This window comes from Erinaceus europaeus, chromosome 2 (assembly GCF_950295315.1).
Source record: "Erinaceus europaeus chromosome 2, mEriEur2.1, whole genome shotgun sequence".
Classification (NCBI taxonomy): domain Eukaryota; kingdom Metazoa; phylum Chordata; class Mammalia; order Eulipotyphla; family Erinaceidae; genus Erinaceus; species Erinaceus europaeus.
This window is the reverse complement of record NC_080163.1, coordinates 193,627,836-193,646,818: the sequence shown is the minus strand read 5'-3', so window position 1 is coordinate 193,646,818 and position 18,983 is coordinate 193,627,836. Positions and strand designations below refer to the sequence as shown.

Below are 18,983 nucleotides of genomic sequence, written 5' to 3'. Positions count from 1 at the left end.
TCGTGATTAAAAACAAACAAACAAACAAACACAAAATAGTTGAAATGCCAGTATGGATTCTGAACTGACATAGGTAAAGCTGAAAGGTTGAGTATTTATTTATTTATTTATTTATTTATTTATTTATTTATATTTTTGAGAGAGAGAGAGAGACACAATGAGAAACACCAGAGCACTGCTCAGCTCTGGCTTATGGTGGTACAGGGGATTGAACCTGGGACTTCGCAGCCTCAGGCATGAGAGTTTTTTTGCATAACCATTATGCTATCTACCCCCACCTGAAAGGTTGAGTTTTTACTAAAGTTGAAACTATAATTATTTTCCCCTTTTGACAAAATTAGAAGCACATGAAAGGCATATAGCTATATGTTTCCAAGTTATCTTCACAGAGGGCCCTCATTTAAGAAGAACCAGCCACTGAGTCATAAAAATAAAATTTAAAAAATTATAACCAGAGACCCCAATGGCATAACATAATCCAGAGAGGAAATTAGGAGTTAAGAGAAATAGCATTCATTCCTTAAGGCTACTAGAGGGCCAATGGACAGATTGCTTTAGTGTCCAAGAAGCTACTCTATTTTCTCAGAAGAGACAAACATCTTTGATGTCATTTTCCACTGGAAACTGTGGAAGTAATTGTGAGAAATACCCAGGAAACATATTTCCTAGGTGTGTGTGTGTGTGTCTACGAAGAATCTCCATTTATGCGCATGAAAACACACACACACACACACACACACACACACACACATATGTCCCCTTACTACTGGCAGCATGTTCTGAAACCATCTGTTTTTCATGTGTTAGAGTTGAAAGAACTTGCGGGTTTCCAAGCACTATCTGTCTGATGATGTTTCCAGTTGATAATGAAAAGCATGGGCTGTGGTACACCATCTGCACAGAATGTGAATATGTCTTTAACTGGGACACAAAGAACCACTGCTCCTGGGAATAAATGCGTGTGTAAGGGTGCTGGGCACCCTAAAATTGCTAACTCACTCAGGACAAGAGGGAGTAGTGAATTTGGGTAAGGATCAACATACCTGTTTCAGTTGCTTTTCTAGTTTTTCTTTCTCCATCTGACATGCTTTTATCTATAGAGAAAACAAAAATACTTACTTATCAGAAGTGATTCAGATCACTAGCTCCAAAGCTACTCTTAATCACCTGTAAATCCCCTGCTTCGAGGCCCAACACAGTCATATTAAGGAAAACAGCTGGGTTTGGGTTTGTCCAGACCTGCATGGTTTCTAACTTGAGATTCTCAGATGAAGTCCACAAAAGCTAGATAGCCTAAATTTATGATTCTGACTTGTTTAGGTTATTGTAACTCTCTGTTTCAAGTCAATATATAATGTTTACATACAAGCAGTATTGATACAAATACAGATACAGAAACAGATACAAAAAAACCAGCATCTACTGCTTACTGACTCAGCTGTGGCTTATGATAGTACAGGGGATTGAATCTGGGACTTTGGAATCTCAGGCATGAAAGCTTTTTTGTGTAAACATTCTACCCACCTTTCCCCAACACACATACTTATTTTAAAGTTATAGAATATGCTTTAAGAATTATCTAGTTCAGGGAGCCGGGCAGTGGCACAGTGGGTTAAGTGTACATGACACGAAGTGCAAGGACCGGTATAAGGATCCCGGTTTGAGCCTCTGGCTCCCCACCTGCAGGGGAGTAGCTTTCTCTCCCCGTCTGTCCTCCCCTCCTCTCTTCATTTCTCTCTGTCCTATCCAACAACAACTACAGAAATAACAACAACAATAACAACAACAACGATAAACAACAAGGGCAAAAAAAGGGAAAAAATAAAGTAAAAAAAAATATCTAGTCCAAAACTGTCATTTTATAGAAGTAAAGGAGGCAAAGTGGAATGATTAGTTCAAGGTCATCACCAAGGGACTGTCAAAGCAGGCAGAAACACCAGGATTTTCCTCCTGAACTCCTCCAGCTCTCAAGTGTCCTTTATTAGCTTTCTCTTCACCATCCTGCCTAGCTCACCCATGTCCACAGTAATAGAGTGAATAAACTCTTAACATATAAACAATTGGTGCCAGGATGAGTTTACACAAAGAGACCTTTTTTGATCAAACAGTTCATATGGGAAACAGTTAATATGTTGCTCAAGTAAAGTAATGTCAGTTCTACTACTAGCAGCATTAAATCTGCTGATAATATACTAATATAGATTATTTCAAAATAAAAAAATTATCTTTATGTATTTGTCGGATAGAAACAAAGAGAAACAGAGAAGGGAGACATAAAGAGGGAAAGAGACAGAGAGACACCTGCAGCACTGCTTCACCACTTGCAAAGCTTTCCCCCTGCAGGTGGGAACCGGGGACTTGAACCTGGGTTCTTGTGCATTGTAACATGTGTGCCACCACCTGGCCCCTTTAATAAAGATTTTTTTAAAAACCACCTACTACATCTTTTGTGAATGGCATCATCCCTTTACTCAATGTGAATACATGTGGGCTGGCAAAATAGCTCACTTGAAGCGCATGCTGATTTGCCAGGTGTACAAGCCAGGTTCAAGCTCCAACCCTACTGCACTGAACAAAGTTTCTGTGGTGTGCTGTGATCTTGGTGTCTCTCTCTCTCTCTCTCTCTCTCTCTCTCTCTCTCTCTCTCCCTCTCTCCTCACTGCCTTTAAATATCTATCTTAAAAACAAACAAAAAAATACACACACATACTTGAAGTTCATTATTTCAAAGAAAAATGTTGGTAATTTTAAGATAGCACCAATGTTGGTCCTTATTCATAAGTACAAAAATACCATGCTGTTATCTACTTAATAGATTTATTTTTGTGGATAGCAATGAAACTACAGATGACACAGAAAATGAGAATTACTTGTGAATTATCATCTGAAATGCAGGGGATGGCTATATGCTCCTTTGGCTGTCCTAGGACTCTGTAGTGGCAAAACATTACTGAACTTAGAAATCGTCATCCATTTGAGCTTAATGTCACAGAATGAATAAAATTATAATCTGTTAAGAGGTACAGTATTTCATCCAGTGACGACTTGAAAAGAACTAGTACAGTCATCTCTGTAAGATTTAAAATTGAGAGAGAGATTTTCTTCCCAAGAGTAATAAGGACACTTTCTCAGTCACTGTGGTATATAAAGCAGGCTGCCTGAATTAGCTTCAGAAAGGCATTTTTTTTAAATTGTTTTTCCCAATATTGATTCTTTTCAATTTCTTAGGAAAAGTGGTTCTGCCAAATAAGCTTTTCATGTAAAATGAGGAATTCCAAGTTAGTCCATGAAAATTTGTCATAGAGGAAATTAAGTTTTTAATTTATAATTTACCTTGTACAAGGGAGAAGATGATGATAAATAGTTTAAAATTTCCTTTCACAATAAAAGTTTTGAAGCTCCACAGCTGCCATGACATGTCTCATGACAACTCCCTACTCCCTGAAAAGTTTTGCATGATGTTACGCATTGAACATGTTGTGGTTCTTTTTCTTTTCTGAAGTCAAAATTACTTTAGCTACATTTACTTTCATTAGCATCAATATTGACCCATCCTGGCCAGTTCCTGAAACTAATATATTCTATTACACTTAATTTTAGTGTGCTTACTTTGAATATATTCTATTCCAGTAAACTGGTTAACATGATCTGACTTCCTTAAAGGTGCTCTAGTTGCATTAAATCTAGGAACCCACTCAACAAAATTCTTGGTTTCAGTCCATATACAAATGATACTTAGAAATATGTATATTTTTGGAAGACATTCCAACAGATCCCTTCAAAGAAGATGACAAGAGTTTAAAAACCATTTTTCCATGGTGGAATGTTTCAGATTTGAGTTTGAGTACTAGGTAGTTCAGCTTTCATTCTACCAAGATAAATATTATGAGAAAAGATCAAGAGAAGTATATTCTATAAGTAGAGAACTCTGGCATCCGATACCTTGGGCAAGTCCTTAATATACTTAAAAGAAACCTCCAGTCATTTTCAACTCCTTACAAGATCGTTTAAGAATGATTTTATCTGAGGTGTGAGCCTCTCAAAAAAAAAAAAAAAAAATCCAACCTCAATGAATAGAAAGGGAAAAAAATCATGAAGTGTCAGATTAGGAAACAAAATAAAATTATACATCTATATTCAAAGTATACTTTGTTTTGACTTGTACCTTAGAATGTAACCTGTTCAACTGGGATTGTGAAGTCTGGTTAATTTTCTGTAGCTCCTCTTTCTCTTGATTAAGTCTTTCTCGATCTGATCGCTCTTTTTTGAAGTCTTCCTCATATATTTGCACCTAAGAAACATTAACTTGATGTTACTATTAGTTTCCTTTCCTCATTTAAAAAAATTTAAATATTATTTATGTATTTATTTATTTTTAATTTCTATATGGGGGTTAATGGTTTACGTTGACAGTGAAATACAATAGTTTGTACATGCATAACATTTCTGAATAACAATACAACTCCCACTAGGTCCTCCTCTGCCATCATGATTTATGTATTTATTTATTTTGGATAGGGACATAAATTAAGAGGGAAGGAAGGGAGGGAGAGGTAGAGAGAGAAAGAGAGAGAGAGAGAAACCTGCAGCACTGTTTCGCCACTTGTGAAGCTTCTCCTCCGCAGGTAGGGACCAGAGGCTTGAACCCAGGTCTTTGGGCAAGGCAGCATGTGCTCTCAACCAGGTGCACCACTATCTGGCTCCAGCTTCCTTTTCTTTTAAACCTTTTAAATAATTTAGGAAGAAGTGTTCTATTGGTATTATTTAATCTGAGGCATCCCTACCTTCTCTTCATGAATACATTCTTCTTAACTTTCTTTCTTTCTTCCTTCCTTCCTTCCTTCCTTCCTTCCTTCCTTCCTTCCTTTCTTTCTTTCTCTCTTTCTTTCTTTTCTTTTCTCCATCTCTCTCTCTCCTTCTCTCTCTCTCTCTCTCTCTCCCTCTCCCTCTTCTTTTTCTTACCATTAGGGTGGGTTACCATTAGGTTATTGAGCCTACATGATTACACCACTCCCATTGGTCTCTCTCTTTCTCCTTCTCTCTCTCTCTCTCTCCCTTTCTCCTTTAACAGAGAACAAGAGACAGAGAAGAAGAGAGCAATAGAGAAGAAGAGTGAGGGAAACTGAGAAGCAGAGACACTGCAGTACTGGTCCACTACTCATGAAGCCTCCCCCCATGCAAGTGTTCCCAATTGCTAGCCGGAAGCTTGAATCCAAATCTTGCATATGGCCAAGCATGTGCTCCATGGGCTGAGCTTTTGGCTGGTCCTTTCATAAATAACTCTTCATAGTGGGAAGAAATATTTTCATATCTCTGTAATATGTGTGCTGCCTGCTACAGGGAATTATAATTTATCTTTCACTTCATTTAGTTGACAGTTCTCAGTGTCTTCCTCTGTTTCTGAAACTCAGAAGTGAAAGCATAGATATTCTGCAAGAAATACCCTTACTCATGGCTTTGCTGCATATTCCAGTCCTATGAAGATCCCCACCCCTCCCAGGGTTGAGTGTCTCTCTTTTGGAGCAAGTCATCCATACATTGATACATGAATACTGCCTGAAGTGCTAAAAGACACTTTACTAGCAACCGTGATGAGAAGTCACTCAATATTGACAGTGCCAAAGTTTTTAAATATAAACTGTAATGTAAGTTGACTGTAGCATAGAAATGAAAGCCTCAGTCATGCAGAAAAGCAAAGCATGGCATTAAAAGGCATTCACAAGTGTTGCCCCTGTAACTTGGCTGGTAGATCATAAAAAAATGTAGCTGTGAAGTTTTAGTGGAACACCTCTGGAGAGGTACTCCAAATATTCCAGAAAAGTAATTAAACCAAAAAGGAAAACAGACTTAATTATTGTTGTCCTTAATTGGCACGGTGTTGGCTGATGGCTTGGCCACTAATAACGTGGAACTGTGAAAACAAATGGAGTTTAGAAAGAGAAGCAAATGAATTTCTCGTTGACCATAACTTAAATGACAACATAGACTGGAAACTAGTAGGCCATTTTTGTTTGCTAAAACGAATGCACACTGCGATGTCTTCACCAACGATGCAACATTGTTTACCTATAGATTTTCTCTATTTATTTTTAATTCTTTAAAAAAATTTAAATATCTTTGTTTTTATTGGCTAGGGACAGCCAGAAATCAGGAGGGAGGGGCGATAGGAAGGAGAAAGAGAGGGACGGAGAGAGGAGAGAGTGTCTGACCTGCAGCACTGCTTCACCACTTGCAAAGCTTTACCCCCACAGGTGGGGACCAGGGGCTTGTAACATGTGCGCTCAACCAGGTGCGTCACCACCTGGCCCCCCGTTTGTTATTTTTATTGTCAACAGTCACAAAACAAATTATAATAGGCAAGAGAGGAAGAAGTAATACATCTCATATATTGATAGAGTTAGATGCAGAGCTACAACGTAATTTTTAAGATTTTATTTATGGCATTTCAAGGAAATATGCCTCATCAAGCTGATATATATATAATTTTGGGGGTTTGGAGCTGAGGCTCAATTCCAGACACAGTTAAGCTAATGCTTTACATTCTTTTTTCCTTTCAAAAATCTTTTTGTTGCCACCAGGGTTATTGCTGGGGCTTAGTGCCTGCACTACAAATCCACTGCTCCTGGAGGCCATTTCCTCCCAGCCCCCCCCTTTTTTCGTTGTTGTTGTTATTATTGTTATTGTGGTCTTTGTTGTTGGATAGGACAGAGAGAGATGGAGAGAGGAGGGGAAGACAGGGAGGGGGAGAGAAAGATAGACATTGCCTGTGAAGCGACTCCCCTCTGCAGGAGCTGGGGACTCAAACCGGGAACCTTAAGCGGGTCCTTGCGCTTTGCGTCATGTGCGCTTAACCCGACTCCCCTAAAAATCTTTTTATTTACTTATTTGTTATTGGATAGAGACAGAGGGAAATTGAGAGGAGAGGGGGAGGGAGAGAGGGAAAGAGACACCTACCACACTGCTTTATCACTCATGAAGCTTGCCTCCTGCAGGGGGGGGCCAAGGGCTTGAACCTGTGTCCTTGCACACTGTACTGTGGATGCTAACCAGGTGTGCCACTGTTTGGTCCCTAATGCTCTACAATTTACCACCCACATTTGGAACAGGAGAAGGCAATCTGATCAGAGACCAAACACTCATCATCCACTGCAGTACTGAGAACCACAACACCCCTTTTCTCAGGTGCCCAAGGTCTAGCACTGTTGTTTGTTCACTGAAACCCTTCCTTGTTTCACAAAACCCTTCAGTGGCACTTAGTGATATACTAGCTCTCAGCACCCACTAGGAATGTGCATAGTTAAAATGGGCATTGAGGAATTTAGCAAGAGAGCCACACAGAAACCCAGGAGATGAATTTGGGGCTACTCTTGTGGACTATGAAAATGGAACACTTGTCAGAATCTGGAGCGTAGATGAGCTAAACTATTCCTGTAAATGCCATCCTTAGGAGTAAAGCTCGCATGTGGGATACATTATTTGAGAGTGTGCAAGGTGGTTCAAGTGTCTGAGGATAAGCAGTGCCCCACCCCCCCAAAGGAATGCTGGCTAGTATGATGGTACATTAAGGGCTGAGAATTTGGCAACTGCTCAGGAGTATTTTTTTTTTTTTACTTATTTAATCCTGGAGACAATGAAATGGGTCATTTAAAGGAAGTTAACAGAAGAGAAAAAAAATATGACTCTTTTTCAGATTAACAGGATACTTCCTTTTTAAAAATTATTTATTTCCCCTTTTGTTGCCCTTGTTTTTATTGTTGTAGTTATATAGCAGAGAGAAATGGGGGGGGGGAGACAGAGAGGGGGGGAGCAAGATAACCCCCTGCAGACCTGCTTCACTGACTGTAAAGTGACTCCCCTGCAGGTGGAGAGCCAGGGGCTTGAACCAGGATCCTTAATCTTCCGGTCCTTGCGCTTTGCACCACGTGCGCTTAACCCACTGCACTACTGCCCAACTCCCAACAGGCTACTTTCTATATGTTGATATAAAGTAAATAATGACAGTGACACAGCTGCTCATTGTTTCTCTGTGTCACATCAAGTGTGACTGGCAATTACTGAGAACAAAACAGCCAGCAAATCATGCTTAAAGATATCAGAAGAATAATCCTTTTCAGTTCTTTGTTCTATAACAGGTCCATTCCCATTGCTAACATGTGAGCATATTACTGGCCATGTGAGCTTTGGGGATTAGAATTTGAGTTTGTATCCTGCGTTCACCCAGTGTCATGAACAGTTCTAAACCTTCATCTACATTATTAATTAATTTAACCTTACCTAACAAATATATGTGACCCTAACCTAAGCCAACTGCAGTTGGCTGAACTAAATTTAGGCTCAACTGGGGCAAGCAGTGCTATTTCACCTTAGTCTTGTGAGGCTGACAGACCCAGTCACAGAAGTTTAGGGGCACAACCTGCACTCTTGCTGTTTGCCTAATAACAGAGTGAGAGTGGATGTGTGGGGAGGAGGAATTCACCGTGCATCAGTGAATTGTTAGATGGTGCCACCATGGGGGGGGTGGTAGACGGACAGATCTGACTCTTCAGTTATTATGATCAATGCACAGGATTCCTTTTAAATTTGCCCTCACTTTTCAAAAGCCAGTAAACACATATCAACAGGTCAATTGCAAACATTTTCTGAAAAGGTCCAGAGTTAAAATTTATAGTATTTTCAAAATAAATCATGTCTACATGAAACTCTTTAGAACAAGTATGAATAGACTCTCACCAAAAGGTTAATTAGTATGCCCCTGTTAACTGTGAGATATTAGGCAAGCCATTTAACCCATCTGAAATTCAATTCCCTCTTTTATAAAGTGTGACTTGAACCAGGTGATCTATTTTCTTCCATCAAGCTTTAAAATTAGGTAACTCTAATAAAGTAAATGCAAAACCTTGGGCACATTTTGAATAACCAGTCTTCTAAGCATGGCCAAAGGAACATGAACAATGGATGCTGTGTTCTCTGCATGAGCCTGCACTTTCAACTTCTCACCTGCTGTTTGAGAACTTCCATTTCTGTTCTCAGCTCCTCCTGGCTGCACTTCATTTCAGGCTTCCCCAAACTGGGCTTGGGAAATGAAGAACACTCGATTTTCAAGATATCCTGAAGTGCCTGTGTTATGAGATAAGAACGAGGCCAGTCTATGAGTTACCACATTGCATGAATTCCTCTCTACTTGTTATAATCATTTCAAAAACACCCACAAGGTAGAAGACATTAAAAAAAAAAAATCTGTCCTCTATTCTGGAAAACTTTGGTTCATGAATTCAGTGAAATGGCTGTCAAAAAGTCAAGAGAGGCCATAATTTTATCCAGGGCCCAGTGGTGGTGTACCTGGTTGAGCATACTTGTTATAATGTGCAAGGTCCTGGGTTTGAGACCCTGGACCCCACTTGTAGGAGGAAAGCTTCATAAGTGGTGAGGCACTGCTACAGTTCTCTCTCTCTCTCTCTCTCTCTCTCTCTCTCTCTCCCTCCCTCCCTTACTTGCTATCTATCTCCCCCTACCCTATTTATTTCTGGCTCTCCCTACCCAATAAATAAAGATAATAAAAATAATTTTAAACAGACCATACTTTATACTGGTGAGGTCTCAGAACCCACATATAATACCTTTTCATTCCTAAATCTACCCTCTATACAAACAGAAAAGATTCAGAGGTCCAAGAAAAGTTCACTTCTTCAGTATATATTTCCTTAGTAACTTCAGTGATGTTCTCATGAGATTGCTAACCTACTGGCATTACTATGTAGTGTGGTTATAAGAGTAGGAAAAGAGAAAAGCAAATTAATTTTCTTGAATATATATAAGCAGGCAAATATCTTCCCAAGAGAATGCCTTAAAGTCTACAGATACAGTCTACACTGATATATATTTTTTAATTTTGACATTTTTAACACATTTTATTTATTTATTAATGAGAAAGATAGGGGGAGAAAGAGAAAGAACCAGACATCACTCTGGTACATGTGCTGCTGGGGAATCAAACCATATGCTTGAGAGTTCAATGCTTTATTCATTGCCCTTCCTCCTGGACCACTAAATATTGTTGTTGTTTTTTTCAGGAAATGATAAGAGAAATGAGAAATTTTACCTTTCACCAAAAAGAAATAAGAAACAAAAAAAGATACTTAATGACTTGTGTTTTGTTAGAATATGTCACTAGCAACATAGTTCTAAGATCAGAAGAGTTTTAATTTCTAAAATGTTTTAGTAGTAGAGAGAATCCAGGGTGGATGAGCCAAACCAAATGAGTCAAATCGCAGAGGCCAGTTCTGTATACTACACCTGTGGATAGGCCATTTGTGTGGGTTTCCTTCTATTTGGATTTCCTGGCCTACCTACTAGTAAATCTGGGCTTCTAGAAATCTTGAAAAAGAGTCATAAATAAAATGTCAGTCTAACAGACATTGACTCCATCTTGGAGTCTAGCAACTTCCCTGAGTAAACATTGGGGACCTGTTTTAGCAAGCTACTGTCAGCAGAGTTGTACTAAGCAGAGCTGCCCATCCCACCACAGTGAGATGTTAGGCAAGTCAGTTCTGCCCATGGGTGGTGCTGGCCAACTGGCCTCAGGTCATTTCTTTCACTTTGGCGAAGCATCTGGCTTCTCTTCAAGAACTTGATGAAAACAATGCCCTTGGGTATTTCCTTCAAAGCAAGTAAGTGGAATTGAGTACACATACATGTGTGGACTTCAGAAAACCATATGTTAATTACTAAACTGAGGCGCCACAGATTTCTCCTGGGTGAATAGCTCAGCAGGACGTCTGCTTATGCAAGTAGGGTAGGCTCTATGCTCCATGCTGGGATGGAAGGTGTGCATGGTCAGCTGCCCAAATCAACAGTCTGACTAGCTCCTAATTCACTACAATGGCAAAAAAGAAAAAGAAAAAAAAAGTCTATAGTTTAACATAGAAAAATAGCTTCTGGCATTTCATTAGACCCTAGTAGATGTGCTAATGAAAACAAAATAAGCAAACAACAACAACAACAAAAACTCCATTTCATAACTTGTCACTAAAGTGATAGATGAAAATTTTTGGAATGAAATATTTTCTGATTTGAACATCATTTTATCTTTCTTCACTTTTCATAAATAATTCATGGTTCCTGTTAAGACAGAATCTCAGGTCCAGAGCTAATCATTGAATATGTGATGTATAAGGAAAGTAAAGTTATCAAATCACTTATTAACAAATATTTAAGAATACACTATGAGGGCCCTGCTCAACAACAAAGGAGTTAGGGGAAAAAAAAGCTGAATATTGTCTTTGTGAGTCTTCTTCAAATGCACAGATATTAAAATTATATTTTATAGATTGCATTATTATTAAGATATCTTAATACAAGTTCATTTTTCAGGGGGCCAGGTGGTGGCGCACTTGTTTAAGCATAAGGACTACAGTGTGCAAGGACCTGAGTTCAAGGCCCTGGTCCCCACCTGCAAGGGGAAAGCTTCGCTTCACAAGTGGTGAAGTAGGGCTGCAGGTGTCTCTCTACCTCTCACCCTCTCTCTCTCCGTCCCCTTTCAATTTCTTTCTGTCTCTATCCAATGATAAATTAATTAAAAAAACAAAGATAATTTTTCAAATAAAATTATTTTAATTTTTCCCTTTGGATTTTAAGAGAATTTAAACATATTTACAGACTCTTAAAAGTACCAATGGTTCTCAGCTCTGTTGATTGCATCTAGTAGAAAAGTCAGCCATACAAGTCCCTCATGGAGCTAACAATGGAAACTGAGAGACAGGAAACATACAATGTAATAGTAAGTTCCAAGGAAAAATTAAAAAAAAAACAGTAGTTAATATAGGTGGAGTATGCAATTAGAAGATCAGAAAAATCGTCTTTGAGAAAGTTAGGTTTATAGAAACTCTTGGATTTTATGTACATTATTGTTATTCTTACTATAGCCACCAGATTTGTAAAAGTTAGTATTTTTCTATCTTAAAAATTCTGTTGGTTATAAATACAGATACACAAAGCAAAGTGCACTTGCACAAGCAAAAAGAAAAATTCTTGATGGTTAACTTCTATGGCTTCACTCTGGGATAGTACACATTGCAAGAAAATGTGCAATATGTCAATATAGGACCAATTTCAAATATAGGTACTAGTGCTGTTAATGGCTCTAAATCATTTGCAGAGGATATTATATGAAAGAAATTTATCTCTAAACACTGGTTTACTCTCTCTTAGAGGTTAGAAAAGTACATAGTTTATGAGATGAATCTTTAATTCCCCATTTTCTCCTGAATAACTTGTTCTACAAACAGATCCAATATAATGGTTCTGCAAAAGACTTTCATGCCTGAGGTTCTGAGGTCCCAGGTTCAATCTTTAGCTCCACCATAAACCAGAGCTGTACAGTGCTCTGGCCTCTCTCTCTCTCTCTTTCTCTCTCTCTCTCTCATTAAAATAAGTAAAAATATTTAAAAAAAAAACCCTACTTCAAAGAAGTTATGCCATCTCTGAACACTGGTTAAATATAACATAAGCTGTGTTTTCAAGGACAGTCAATCCCTTACTATTATTTTTGAAGGCAACTCATAAGTTGCTTTAGTCAAGAAGTAGCTTGTTTGAGAAGTACCTGTCTCGATTTAACCAGCTGCTACAAGTATTGCTACAGTTCACTTATAATATGTCTGTGGAAAAGTCTTCAGCAAGGGATTTAATTTTTTCCCTAAACAAGTCAGCAATCCATTCTAGAATATTGAAGCTATAAATCCATGAAACACACACACTCTCTCTTTCTCACTCACTCAGCATCCTTTTACATTGATTGACAGAGAGCACATCTGAATAGTTAGAGTAAAGGCATGTGGTTTAGATGGTGGTGCAGTGGATAAAGCACTGAACTCTCAAGCATGAGGTCCTGAGTTCAATCCTGGCAGCACACGTACCAGAGTGAGGTCTGGTTCTTTCTCTCTCCTCCTATCTCTCCCATAAATAAATAAATATAGAGTGAAGTCACTAAACCACTTGCATTAGCCCAGCAGACCTACTCTTTGCCCAACTGCCCCCTTTTGGCTTACTCTTGGGAACATAGCCAGCTGTCTCAGCCTTGGGCTTGACCCTTGACACATTTCTATATAGTTTACATGACACCCAGCTCCAATGATGACTTTTTAAAAAAGCAGTTTGCTTCCTCAGGAAGCTTTTGTGGTTGGCCAAGAGATATGCTATTGTTCATATACACCCACTTGCTTTTTGTGAGAGTGCTTTTACTTTCTTCTCATTTCTTGCTGCATGACAATACTGTACAGGAACATAGATTCCCTGAAATTGAAAGATGACTGAAAGATGCAGAAAGAAGGGAATCATCATAAAGTTAGAGAGCCCTATGTGAAGGTCTGAGAGCCACACCACTGCAGCCTACATTTTGTTGGGGCTCCTGGTAAGGAATATGATCTTTTTATAGGGGTCGTCTCTCTCTGTGATCTCCCTAGGACGGCCCTGCCTGATACCTTGTTGAGGCGTCTTATTTCACATTCATAGTGTTCCTTCTTCTTGTTTGTGAGAGCATTTTTCTCCTTCAAGTGTTTGTTCTCTTTCCTTAGCTCTTGCAGCTCTTCATGTAAGTTCACCTTTCCTTTCTGCAATAAAGAGCAAGAAGACAAAATCAAGATGACAATACAGGAATAGTTAGTTCTGAAGCACAATACAGGGTCCAAAAATTTTTCCCTTAATGGTCTATTTGAGCAGAGTTCTCTGAAGAGATAACAAAGTTCAGCTAGAAGAATTTTGGCTTTTATCTTTTTTAATTGTTTATTTATTTATTATTGGATAGAGACAGAGAGAAGTTAAGAAGGGTGGAGGAAGTAGAGAGAAGGAAAGAGACAAAGAGATACCTGTAGCCCTACTTCACCATTTGTGAAGCTTTTCCCCTGCAAGTGGGGACCAGGGGCTTGAACCTTGGTCCTTGCGCACTGTAATGTGTGCACTTAACCAGGGGTGCCATCGCTTGGCCTGTCTTTTATCTTTGGTGATGCTTCATTTTGTGACTGCAGAACAAGTTATCAAAATTGGATTTGGAAAACAACATAATGGTTATGCAAGAGTTTCATGCATGAGGCTCTGAAATCTCAGGTTTAATCCTCAGCACCACCATAAACCAAAGCTGAGTGGTGCTCTTCTCTCTGTCTATTTTCTGTTTCTCTACCTCTCTGCATCTCTTTCATGAAAATATCTGAATAGAATATTTAAAGTCTTTCATGCTCATTTTTACAACCTGCAGAACCGACTTTCTTGTACTGTTACAAGGTAATGGAAAAAGTGACTCTATAAAAAGTAATTGAGAGTTTTTTAAATACAAAAAAGTCACGTTAACAAGAATAAATACCACAGAGGACAATTTGACATCATTCTGTTCTAAGGAGGGAGTGAAAGGGTAAATAAATTAAGTAAATAAATTCCTCCTATTGATGATTATTCAGAGCACTGTATCTTTGTGATTGTTACTTTTAAAAGTCAGAGATCACCTTGTCACAACTATCATGACTTGCCCAGTTTAAAATCATATTTAAGGAGTTCTGTTTTAAATAACTGAAACAAGGTTAGATCCTTAGGTATGATCAAAAGCTATTCAGACATCCATCTTCCAAGCCTCTCTTTTAAAGGTTATAATTTTTAAAAAGAGAGGCAGAGATCAAAGCACTGCTCAGTTCTGGCATATGTGATGCCAGGGTTTCAACCTGGGGTCTCATGCATGCAAGTCCTTTGCTCTACCACTGTGAGATCCTATTAACCACCAACTCCTAGTGTCACTGTCACTTAGCTAGCAAAGTTTTTGTGGGGTGAATTGGATTCCTGGTGAGACCGAGATTTTATTCTAGCAAAATAAGTAAACCAAACTTTAGATAAATCGAGATAAAATTAGCTAACATACAAATTAAAGAATGCTATTTCAGAAATCAGTTTTTCCTAACAAATTACATGATATGTTGGTAATTCATTCTCTCTCTCCCTCTGTATCATTCATTCATTTATTCTTTTTCTTTTTATTGCCACCAGGGTTATTGCTAGAGCTTAGTGTTGACACTAGGAATCTACGTTTTTGGCTTTTCCCCCCTTTCTTTCTATTTCCATTTGATAGGGCAGAGAGGAACTAAAAGGAGAGATAAAGAGGGAGAAAGAGAAACACCTACAGACCCGCTTCACTACTTGTACAGTATCCCCCACAGGTTCAGAGAGGGGCTCAAACCCAGGTCCTTATGCATGGAAGTGTGTACACTCAACTGGATGTGTCATCAACCACAACCACCCCTGCCACTTTCTTTTAAAATAAAAGCTTTTCAGGCTGTTGAAATAGCTCACTTGGATTGTGGACTGCTTACTGCTCTGCTACGACCAAGACCTAGGTTGGAGCTCCATCCCCTACTGCATTGAAGGAAGCTATTGAGCTGTGACCTCTTTTATTCTTTCTTTCTGCCTTACTGTCTCCTTCTACCCCTCTGTCTCTAACAAACTAACTAAATAAAATAAAATAACTTCTGTTTGCTTTTATTTAAATATTAGGAGCCTATACATTGAGAAAAATGACAGAAAATAGGAAGGATATTTTAAAGTTCAGTCCTTTGAATCAGGGAGAGACTGAAGGCGGGGTCTAACCATATCCAGACACACCTGCCCCTATACTGAAACAAAGCTGAAATGCAACCAATCGCCTCTACCCACATCCTAACTCTTAACTAAATTTGCATACCATTGCACCAATCAGAACTTGACTTCAAGCCTAATTTGCCTGCCTTTGCTTGTGCCTATACCCCTCCTCTCTCCTAGACAATTAAAAACAGACTTCAAAAGGCATTCTTCACTCTGTGTCTTCCCTGCTGCTGTTATAAAACCCCCAAATCAAAGGCTTCTTCTTTGTCCCAGTTAGCTCAAGTTCTACTTCGTTGTTTAACACAAAAATGAGCCAATCATTTTCTAACTAAGCATAATTTCAGAGACAATTACTTGCAAAATAAGAGCTTAAATGTCTTCTCTTGTTTTCTTTTCCTACACTATCCATGAAGTTCAGTAACTAAAATCCAAGTCAGGGGTCTATCTGAGAAGGAACTAGGTTCACAGTGGCCACCACCTGGCTTTTATCAAGAAGTAATGAAGTCTTAGAACCCAGAGGCAAGAGTTCAAGTTCCATTTCAGGCCCTACTTTATCAGTGTTACCAAGCTATGGGACCTTTCTTTCTATCTCAGCTTCCTCATCTATAAAATGGCAAAAACAGCGTTTTCTTCTCACATGGGCTGAGAATATTAAATGAAAAGTGTGGGTGAAATACTTCATTTAATGTGACTTGTTTAGAAGTTGTAACACTATATATTTCAGGTGTACATCATTATAAACCCATGTCTGTATAGCCTATATTGCAAAGTCTACATTACTATATTTTAAATGTAGCATTTTAGGACCCAGAAAAATAGCATATCTAGTAGGAAGTCAGCATGGTGTCCCAGGTTCCATCCTGATACCACAAGAAACACCACAGCTCCTCTCCCTCTCTCCCTCCCTCCTCATTTCCCTCTCCATCTCTCTCTCCCTCCTCCCCTCTCTCTCTTTACCAGGTTTATTTTTGAGACTTTGTATCTGCAAAACAAATCCACCAGTCCCCATGGCCTTTCCCCCCCCCCCTTTACTTATTACTTGATAGGACAGAGAGAAATTGAGATGGGAGGGGAAGCTTCCCCCTTGCAGGTGTAGATGAGGAGCTTGAACTCGGTTCCTTGTGCATGGCAACATGTCAGCTCAACTGGGTGTGCCACTGCCAGACTGCTCTTCTGCTCTCCTTTGTTCCCTTTATATGAAATAAAAAGAATGGAGGCCAGCAAAACTGCTCATTTGGATAGCTTGCTTTTTCTTTTCTTTCCTTTCTTTCTTTCTTTTTCTTTTTCTTTTCTTTTTTTTTTTGGGCCATGTGCTCAACCCTAGTTTGAGACCAATCTTCATTACACTGAAGAAAACTTTGGTGCTGTGGTCTCTTTCAGTCTCAATCTGGGCCTCTTCAGTCTTTATCTAAAAGAAAGAAAATAATAGACAAGAAAAGAAAGACACCAAGAACCCTGGTCATGTGCAAGAGCTTGGAGATAGATGATAAGACTGATTTTAAAAAATATTTTATTTATTTGTTTATTATTGGATAGAGACAGAGAAAAGATGAGAAGGGTAGGGAGATAGAGAGACACATACAGCCTTGTGTGAGGCTTTCCCCCCTCAGGTGGGGACCAGGGGCTTGGACTTGGGTCCTTGTGCACTGTAATGTGAGCGCTTAATCAGGTGCACCACTGACTGCCTCCCTGACAGACTGATTTTTTAAAAATGTAAAATGTCCTATTTTTATGATTACAAAAGTATTGCCTACTGCCAATCTCTTATCAATTGAAAATGCAGCTGTGCAAATAAATAACAAGGTATTGAAATATTATTAATAGCACTAGTAATAAAAATCATAAACAGGGAGTCGGACGGTAGCGCAGTGGGTTAAGTGCATGTGGCTCGAAGCCAAGGACAGGCGTAAGGATCCCAGTTCGAGCTCCTGGCTCCCCACCTGCAGAGGGGTCGTTTCACAGGCGGCAAAGCAGGTCAGCAGGCATCTCTCTTTCTCTCCCCCCTCTGTCTTCCCCTCCTTTCTCCATTTCTCTCTGTCCTAACAAGAATGACATCAATAACATCAATAATAACAACAACCAAAAGAAAAGGGCAACAAAAGGGAAAATAGATAAATATTAAAAAAAGAATTTTAAAAAATCATAAACAGGATAAGAGCAAAAGAAAAAAGAGACTTTGGGCGGGGGTAGATAGCATAATGATTATGCAAATAGACTCTCATGCCTGAGACTCCCAAGTCCCAGGTTCAATCCCCTGCACCACCATAAACCAGAACTGAGTAGTGCTTGGGTAAAAAAAAAAAAAAAAAAAAAAAAGTAAAAGGAGATTGCCTCCTAGGCTGAAATGCCCTAGAAAACATCAATGGGTCTACAGATGCTGTATATATATTTTACAGAGAGAAATTGACAAGGGGAGATATGAAGAGACCTGTAGCACAGCCTCACTTGTGAAGCTTCCCAGCAGTGTGTTGGGAGAGGACCTGGCTGGGCTGGGACCCACTGCTTGACCTCTCTGGTGAACTCTTTACAGAGCACCCTCTCCTTTCTGATTCCTTTGAAGTTGCTTTTATTTGTGACTGAGGGGTGTGCCTAACCCCTCACAGGCTCTTAATGGTCACCATTGAGCAGCTGGAGTTGATTTCAGTGAAGTGTGAATTCCCAGCCCATAGCTGGCTGGAGTCACCCTGCTTCAGACCCTCCTGCTGGCCCACCTCTGGGTGCTGCAGCTGCTCCTGAGGGTAGTCTGGCGGCCACAGGCTTTCTTTCTGACTCTGCTGCTGCCACCTCTGCTCCTGCTCGCTGAGGAAGCCTTCTGTGGCTTCCAGTTTCTTTTCCAGCTCCGCCACCTGCAAAAGTTGTTTGCAGACACCTGTCCTGGAGCTCCTATGCCGCACCCCCCCCCCAAGGTCTCCTTGGATTTCTCCAATCTGAAGTCCCCCAAGGAAGATCTTTGCATTTTAAAAAGAAGCGCCTCTATCTGCAAAAGGAGACATCAGAAACTCTCTCCCATCCCCCAAACTCTCCCCACCCTTTTTTTCTTGGAAAGGCCGGTCCAGAAGAAATGAGCATCTCAACCTCAAATGTTTTTCATTTCCTTTAAGGTTAAATCTCTCAACATTAAGTATTTGTCTTTCCTGGTTTGAAAAGAGTAATGGGGTGGTGGTGGTGGTGGTGGTGGTGGTGGTGGTGGTGGTGGTGGTGGTGGTGGTGGTGAGAAGTGCTTAAGTCAGATCCAAACAATGGTTATAGAATTCATTAGTAACTTTCAGCACTTGACCTGCTACCAAAAGGCAAAATTGGAATTATGGTCAGAGTGAAGCTGGGGGCAGAAAAAAAAGTCAGGAATTAAAAACCCAGGGCCTAGAGCACCT

At 39.5% G+C, this 18,983-nt stretch overlaps 1 protein-coding gene across 2 annotated transcripts in view; it reads right to left on the bottom strand.

The window, feature by feature from the left end:
* The window catches only part of TNIP3 (TNFAIP3 interacting protein 3), a 96,287-nt gene that overhangs the window by 16,329 nt on the left and 60,975 nt on the right, over window positions 1-18,983 (bottom strand). For both annotated transcript variants that reach the window (XM_060186084.1, XM_060186083.1), the window contains 5 exons: window positions 18,324-18,458; window positions 13,476-13,604; window positions 8,998-9,117; window positions 4,166-4,291; window positions 1,044-1,094 (listed from right to left, as the gene is read on the bottom strand). In XM_060186084.1, coding sequence (XP_060042067.1) covers window positions 1,044-1,094; window positions 4,166-4,291; window positions 8,998-9,117; window positions 13,476-13,604; window positions 18,324-18,458 — 561 coding nt within the window. The remainder of the gene's footprint in view (window positions 1-1,043; window positions 1,095-4,165; window positions 4,292-8,997; window positions 9,118-13,475; window positions 13,605-18,323; window positions 18,459-18,983) is intronic.